Raw genomic sequence first — 8,119 nt, 5'->3', positions numbered from 1 at the left:
GGAGTGGGGGATTTTCTGTTTGGAAATGGAAAAGCTAAGAGTTGGAGGCTGTTGTCTTTTGGGCCTCAGTTTATGAATCTGTAAAGCGAGGCTCTTAGTAGCTGGGCGAACACTAACCTTTTAAGTCCATGACGCTGCGTGCATCGCGGCTTCCCTCGATCTTATACACCAATCCCACTTTTACTTCTCAGCGGTTCTTGGTTTTAAAGACGATCCCACTGCACCCCTGCCTGACTTAGAACTTTGTGGCCGCAGTGCAGACTGGCCTCAACAACCTAAGTCAGTCTCTTGGGTTCTGACTGGGATTACAAGCGTGTGTCACCACACGTGGCTTTGGGGGTTCTCGGAATGGGTTTTTGTTTCTTGACATCTGTCACGGTTGTTAGCGCCAGACTCCCTTAGACAACTCTTCTAGTGATAAGCTTTCCTGTTTCTTCAGGTTACATGATGAGAAACATGGATGTGAATTAGACTTGCCTAGTTTGTGCCACGACAGAGGTTCATGTGTGTCAATTTAAAAAGACTTCTCCCTCCTGTGATACGTGAGCCCAGAGAGGGTCATGGGTTTGTGCTCCAGGTGTCTTTCATTCTGGGATATTTTAACAAAAGCTGGCAGGTAGTGAGTAGGGCGCATTCCTTTAATGCCAGCGCTCAGTGGGAGCAGAGGCAGGCGAATCTCTGAGATTGAGGTGTTCAAAGTGAGTTCCAGGATAGCCAGGGCTGTTACAGAAAAACCCTGCCTCATGAAAACCAAAAGGGGGGGGGGTGAGGAAGGGGAGACACACACACACACACACACACACACAGAGAGAGAGAGAGAGAGAGAGAGAGAGAGAGAGAGAGCGAGCGCCGGGAACCAAGCCGACACGAGTCATCCTCGATATATAAGAATGCCAACTTTAAGCCGGGCGGTGGTGGCGCACGCCTTTAATCCCAGCACTTGGGAGGCAGAGGCAGGCGGATCTCTGTGAGTTCGAGACCAGCCTGGTCTACAAGAGCTAGTGCCAGGACAGGCTCCAAAACCACAGAGAAACCCTGTCTCGAAAAACAAAAAAAAAAAAACAAAACAAAAAAAAAAAAAAAAGAATGCCAACTTTATGTGCTCAGGGGCAACTTATAGAGGGCTCTGGCCACGCTCCAGATCTCGGGATCTTTCAGCTGCAGGCCTCATCAGAACTCACTTCACCATCAGGGTCTTGTGCTCAGAGCAGCTGCAGGCAAGGGCTCATGCTCAGCTGTCAAAGTATTGATGTCCAGTAATCAAAAGCCCCCTTTGGTTCACCTAAGTAACATGCCCATTCAAAACACACCAACTCATCCTAACACTGGGTTTCCCCTTTTACATTTATAAACTTCCATTTGCCTATGGGTCATGTCTGTCTCCTCTCTATCTAGAGGTAATCCTTTGTAGTCACTCTGTCCTCCTGCCCCCAAAATAATCCTCCACTTTCTCTCCTGTTCCCTTCCCCTTTCTTCCTCATCTTCTATCTCCTGTCTTTGTTCTTATTCTTTGCCCAGTCCTTCTCGGGCAAAGAAATCTTGGTGCAGAGAACATGGTCTTGGGTGTCCTGATCAGATACAGGACCTTACAATCACCGTGAAAAAAAAAAAGTGTGCGTGTGTGGGTGTGTGTAAGAGAACAATTCATGGAGTTGGCCCTCTGCTTCCACCATGTAGGGACAGGGGAGCAAAATTGGGTTAGGTTTAGCAACAAACCTCACTCATTGAGCCATTTTCGGGGCCAAAGTTGTAAAAATGGTCTCACGATTCACGTTACACAATGCCACCTTAATTCTTCAGAATTAATTCTTGCAGTTTGCTTAACAAAAATGAATTCACAGAAGGATGGGAGGGAAAAACTGTGGTTGTAATGTAAAACAAAGAAAAGAAAAGGAAAAGGAAAAAAATGAATCAATACACCCAGCACCATCTTTAAAAACTCATAGGTTGAGTTGCATAGATTGGAGGTCTCTTTTCCAGAAACACTGTCTCTCGAAGGCACCATGCTTGGGCGTGACTCTATGTGAAGTCCTAAAGACCTTCAGAACCAGAGAGAAAAGACCTTTGATCTTTCTCCAGAGCAGTGTTCTCAACCTTCCTAATGCTCTGACCCTTTAATATAATCCCTCACATTGTGGTGACCCCCAACCATACGATTATGTCATTGCTACTTCTTAACTGTAATTTTGCTACAATTATGAATTACAATGTAAATATGGTACCCCCAGGTTGACCCAAGAGGTACCGACCCACAAGTTGAGAAACGCGGCTCAAGAGCGTGACCTCTGGCAGGAGCACTACGGGTGCAGCTGCGAAATCTCTCCTCCTAACCACGGGAGGGGGACGGGGTCGTGTCGCTTCCTTTGTGCGAAAGGAGAAATGATGCCGTAAATACCACACCATGGCCAGGGAAGGCAAACGACACGATGGGGACAGTGACCACGAGTATTCTGCCTAAAAACGTGGAAGCGATCAAAACAAAAACCGAAAAATAAACTCAGCGCCTCACTTCCGCTAGAAGCACACGAATGCGCCTGCGCACGCATTGCCCTCGTTTTTCCGCTCCGGCGTGGCTCCGGTGCCTTTGCATTTTGGGTCCAGCCCCCTGACTGCGCTCCGGGGCTTGACGGGACCTCGGGTCGCCCTGAGCACGAGCTCGCGTGGTCCGGGGCAGGAGCGAGGGGCAGTAGCTGCTCCCTGACAGGCGGAAGGGGTGAGGACACACCGGGCCCGCCCTCCACCTACTAAGCCGAGCGGGTGCAGCGCCGCTCGCCAGTCACCGAGGAGGGAGCCGCGCGGGTTGCACCTCGGGTGCCCCAACCATCGCCCAGTGTAGAAGCCACCCACCCACTCACCCCTCTAACGCCGCGCCCTTTCCTTGCCTGCCAGCTTTCCACCATGCCCGGGGGCGTGCCCTGGTCCGCCTACGTGAAAATGCTCTCCTCCAGCCTCCTGGCCATGTGCGCCGGGGCCCAAGTGGTGCACTGGTACTACCGGCCTGACCTGGTGAGTGCTGCGGGGCTCGTGCCCGTCCTGGGGCCACACCCTAGCATTCCGTCCGTTCATTTGCTTGGCCCCTCTTGACGTGTAGAGCGTTCAGGGTGTTCGGTTAAACAGTGCTCTAACAGTTCGCTCTTAACACTTAAAGACTGTCTCTTTAAGAGTTAGAGTGAGCCAGCCTGGTCTACAGAGGGAGTTCTGAGACCGTTGAGGCTACAGAAAGAAACCCTGTCCTGGGTGGGGGAGGGATGACAGTGAATGTCAAGAAACTTAGCGGAGACAAAAAGTGGCAAGAACTTGCCACAGAAATGCAGTTTTGTGTCTTCTGCAGAAATAGTTCCCAGCAGCTCTTAACCAAGGAAATAATGCCTAGACTTTGATCCTGTGAGGTTGACTTGATTCATCTCATTACTACCGGACGTGTACAAGAGTTGTTACCAGCAGCTACCTGTACTCAGAGAAGGCAACACAAAAAGCAGTCTCAAAAATGAGCGCATGGGTTAAGAGCATTGCCTGCTCTTCCAAAGGTCCTGAGTTCAATTCCCGGCAACCACATGGTGGTTCACAACCATCTGTAATGAGGTCTGGTACCCTCTTCTGGCCTGCGGGCATACACACAGACAGAATATTGTATACATAAAAAATTAATAAATATTTAAAAAAAAAAACAAAAATGAGCGCATGGGCTGGAGAGATGGCTCAGAGGTTAAGAGCACTGACTGTTCTTCCAGAGGTTCTGAGTTCAATTCCCAGCAACCACATGGTGGCTCACAGCCATCTGTAATGAGATCTGGTGCCCTCTTCTGGCATGCAAGCATACATGGAAGGAATGTTGTATACATAATAAGTAAATCTTAAAAGAAAAAAAAAACAGTCCCTTTAGCCGGGCGGTGGTGGCGCACGCCTTTAATCCCAGCACTTGGGAGGTAGAGGCAGGCGGATCTCTGTGAGTTTGAAACCAGCCTGGTCTACAAGAGCTAGTTCCAGGACAGGCTCCAAAACCACAGAGAAACCCTGTCTCGAAAAACGAAAAAAAAAAAATGAGCGCATTAAGGGTCCTAGGCCACGTCAGTCGGGTTGGGTGGTCACGTTGGCAGCAGGGTATCTTTCCTGATAGACTTAAAGGCCCAGGTGACTGGCTGCTATAGGATGCTGTATGTTTTCCTAGTATTTAAGGAATTTGTGTCCTTTGCCCACCTAGTCTTTTGGAATTATTCCAGCCACTACTGATATAAAAACTAAAAGATTTAGGGAGAGAGCAGAGGAGAGACCATGATGGCTGCCCAGGGTTGGCACTCAGTGCAGACTTGCGGGGAACAGTTAAGGATGCTTTTAGTTGCCCAGCATAAGGACAGCAGAAGTGACAGCTGTCTTCTTGCAGTTATTTAGACTGAAACCCCAGAGTCATCATAAGTCACTGCATGCCTCAACAAATCCCATTGGGGGATTATGAAAGATCCATCCACATCCTGCCCACTTCTCGAGCCGCCATTGTGCCTACCGTGTTCAGGCCACATCAGTTACCACCTTCCTCCGTTAATATAGGAGCTTCCTGACCGTCTTCTGCCATCCACTCCTGGTCTATCAGCATCTTTTATCCTTGAGTCAGGTCAGGTCGTTCTCAGAACTCTCCCCAGAGTGGAGGCCAGCGGAGTCTTTATGTCCCCCTCCACTTCCCACAAGCCAGCCTTCTATCCTCTGGAATGCTGTATCTGATGTACCGATGCTTTTCCTTGAACACGAAGGCACAGTCGTGGCTCAGGTCCTCTGCCTTTGTGATCCCATCAGCCTCCAAAACTCATAGACACCTGCAAGATGGCTTCCTCATCTTCCTTCATACCTGTGTTCAGAAGTCATGAAAAGATGCTCCTTAACCACCCGAGAAACGCAGTCAGAACCACCGGTGTGATGTCCGTCATAAACAGTTGCCAAGGACGTGGAGAAATTGGGACCCTCATGCACTATCAGGGGAAATATAAAGTCGGGAGCTGCTTTGAAATCGCCTGGCAGTTCCTCCAACAGCGTATGTCCCAGCAATTCCCCTTCTAGGTTTCCACCCAACAAACACCAAGACATACACCATCATACAGATGTTTGACCTTGTTTATGTTCATAGGTGGGAACAATGCAGATACCTGTATAAAACATGATATATCTATATAAAGATATCTATTTTTATTGAAAAATAAATTATTCAATGATTCTACATGAATGAACCTTGAAAACATGCAAAAGACTACATGATATACAATGGGCAAATATATGTGGACAGAAGTGGCTTGTGGGGGAACTGGGAATGAGAGAGGAGTTTCTTTTGGGGTGGTGAAGGTTCTAGAATTCTGTTGTGATAGACTTAGAGCTTTGATCATACTGTAGTGAAAGCCACTTTTTTTCTTTTGTGGTGCTGGGAATTAAACTCAGCGGCACATGCTGCATCCATGCCTGTCTTCCTGCCTTCCTCAAAGGCAGAATTGTGTGTGTTTTGCTCATTCCTTTATGTGTTTTACACGATGACCACTCTTGAATACAGTAACTACCATTGTCATTTTAGAGCAGCAAGTTGTGCAGGAATGAGTTTCCAAATGTTGAAATTCTCATTTGAAATTGTGAATCAATTGGATGTATCCTGTGAGTACTATAGGATTTAAGATACTGCCAGATGATTTAATCATAAACACACAGACAGCAAGAAATGTAGATGAATCGGGGTCCTCCTCATGGTCTGTTGCTGAGTAGCATGCACAAGGAATTTTGTTTTTTCACGCTTTTCAGATCACATTGAACTCTTGTCTCAGAATGTGGTAGCAACTGTCTTTTGGCTCTTGTTTTTATTTTTATAGACAATACCTGAGATCCCACCAAAGCCTGGAGAACTGAGAACGGAGCTCTTGGGACTAAAAGAGAGACACCATGAACCTCAGGTTTCACAGCAGTAGAAGCTTTAAAATACAACTCTGCCAAGAATTCTGTGAATAATACTTTCCACATATATTTTTAAATGTATTGAGTAAAACTACTTCTTAAATCATCTAATCCAAAACCAAATGCTGGTTGATAGGAACTGGTAAGATAGATGTTCTTTTATGATTCGGTCAGTATTTTCTAGTCTCACCTGGAGCTCACTGTGCACATCAGGCTGGCCTGGTTGATAGGAACTGGTAAGATAGATGTTCTATTATGATTCGGTCAGTATTTTCTAGTCTCACCTGGAGCTCACTGTGCACATCAGGCTGGCCTGGTTGATAGGAACTGGTAAGATAGATGTTCTATTATGATTCGGTCAGTATTTTCTAGTCTCACCTGGAGCTCACTGTGCACATCAGGCTGGCCTCTGCAACAAAGTCTTGCTGTGTAGCCCATGTTGACCTCAGGAGAGTCCTCCAGCCCCCACTTCCCAAATAGTGGAATTACAGGTATGAAGGACCGCACTCATAAGAGCTGCCTAAGCTTCAGCTTCGTGCATTTGGCCGGGAGGATGAGACTGAACATTTGCAATGTCTCCTGCCAGTATTCTCTGAATGAGCTTGGTTATAATGGCAAGTTATAAATTAAAGAAGTAAAAGTCAGTGAGAATGCTTATAGGGTCTAAACATTGAGAAGTAGTATTTGTACTAAACTGTATAAAATATTCAAAGTTCTTTGGAATTGTGTGCCTAATGGAATTGCAACATTAGTAACAACTTGTCAAGGTGCTTAAATCCCCAAAATTTGAGAAAGTGAACTAAAATTGGCATTTTCTTTATACATATAAAATGAAAGTGCAGTTGAACTGTGTCCCTAAAAAATGTTGACCTCAACCCTCGGTGTCTGGGAGTGTAGGATTGGGGCCATGAGGGTAGGCCAGATGCGGTGACCACTGTCTTAATGCCACTAGAACAGACACAGGGAGGACATTTTGTAAAGACAGTCTGAGATTGGAGCGTTGGAACTGCCAGCCAAGAACACCAAATATTTGAAGGCTGCACCCGAAGCTTGGACGAGGAAAGGAAGGATTCTGCAGTCTCAGAACAAGGCCTGCTCACACTGCACCCGAAGCTTGGACGAGGAAAGGAAGGAGTCTACAGTCTCAGAACTCACACAGCACTTCCAGTGTTGTCCTTCAGAACCTGACACCACATCTCCTGCCGCCTAGATTTCTACCATCAGCTCTAGGAAATGAACTCGTTTTAAGATTTTGCTCAATCTATAAATATAGAACAAGATAATTTATTCAACAACTGACCTATTTTTTAATGTATGAATGCATTGCTTGCATGTCTGTGCACCACATGCATGCCTAGTTGAGGGGCATCAGATACCCTGAACTGCAGTTACATATGGTTGAGAGGCCATGTGGGCACCGAGGACTGAATCTGGTCCTCTGTTGAACTACCTCCCCTGCCATAAGTAAATTTTACACAAATTGCATGAATGTATGAACATGTGAATTGCCCCTGGAGGGAAGGCATTAGATTACCTGGAATATGAGTTATAGATTAGTTTTGAGCCACTAGATGGGTTCTGGGAACTGAATGTCAGTCTTATAAGCAACAAGCTGTTTGTAGCCCCTTTTCCAGCCCCAGACAAGGTCTTTATAAATCCACTGTAATGAGCAGACTAAGGCACTGAAGGGGAGTTTTCAGTTTAAGAAGTGTCTCATTATGTAACCTTGTCTGGTCCTGGAATTTAGTAAGTAGATTAGGCTGACCCTGAATTCAAAATCTGCTTGCTTTGTTTCCATGGGCACACATTCAGGCCAAGCAAACACTCACTGACAGCAATGTTTAAAGGTTTTGGCAGGGTCTATTTATTCCCGGCACTGGCTGTCTTACTGGGCACAGTCTCGTGTACCACCATGCTCAGCTAACGTAAAATTACCACGGTATGCGCACCTTTAATCCTAGCACTCAGGAGGCTAGCTGGAATGCCTGTGCGAGCATGCTCCAAACGCTAGCGAGTGACTTAATTAGACTGTGGCCCTCACGATCCCCACCACCCATTTAACGGCCTAGGTTTCTAGACAACTTCCCCTATCCTGTGAAGATTTCTCAATCTAAGTGTTCCATGACCTCTGAAGATAGTTTTCCCTTCCTGTCCGGATTCCAGAAGGCTGTTACACATTCTGATCTCTGGAGGGAAT

The 8,119-nt window shown here is 46.6% G+C and overlaps 1 protein-coding gene across 2 annotated transcripts; it reads left to right on the top strand.

Moving 5' to 3' along the window:
* The first annotated feature begins 2,584 nt into the window (after positions 1–2,584).
* Positions 2,585–7,288, top strand: CUNH12orf73 (chromosome unknown C12orf73 homolog). 2 transcript variants are annotated; one of them, XM_041665616.1, is made up of 3 exons: positions 2,591–2,713; positions 2,890–3,006; positions 5,841–7,288. In XM_041665616.1, exons 2-3 carry the CDS (start codon positions 2,899–2,901, stop codon positions 5,934–5,936), a joined length of 204 nt encoding a protein of 67 aa, XP_041521550.1. In that variant the 5' UTR covers positions 2,591–2,713; positions 2,890–2,898; the 3' UTR covers positions 5,937–7,288. The 2 variants fall into 2 exon arrangements, with proteins under 2 accessions (XP_041521542.1, XP_041521550.1); XM_041665608.1 differs by having other exon boundaries at positions 2,585–3,006; positions 5,841–7,287.
* Positions 7,289–8,119: the final 831 nt, after the last annotated feature.

Source organism: Microtus oregoni, unplaced genomic scaffold (assembly GCF_018167655.1).
Source record: "Microtus oregoni isolate MIOR12 unplaced genomic scaffold, Mior012 000001F_ref0000356, whole genome shotgun sequence".
NCBI classification, from domain to species: domain Eukaryota; kingdom Metazoa; phylum Chordata; class Mammalia; order Rodentia; family Cricetidae; genus Microtus; species Microtus oregoni.
Note: the sequence above shows the minus strand (reverse complement) of the source record. Positions and strands in the feature narration are given on the sequence as shown.

Coding starts and splice junctions, on each gene's coding strand:
- CUNH12orf73 (XM_041665616.1), top strand. CDS start 2,899: ATGCCCGGGGGCGTGCCCTGGTCCGCCTACGTGAAAATGCTCTCCTCC. Junction 3,007..5,840: donor GGTACTACCGGCCTGACCTG/GTGAGTGCTGCG, acceptor TTATTTTTATAG/ACAATACCTGAGATCCCACC.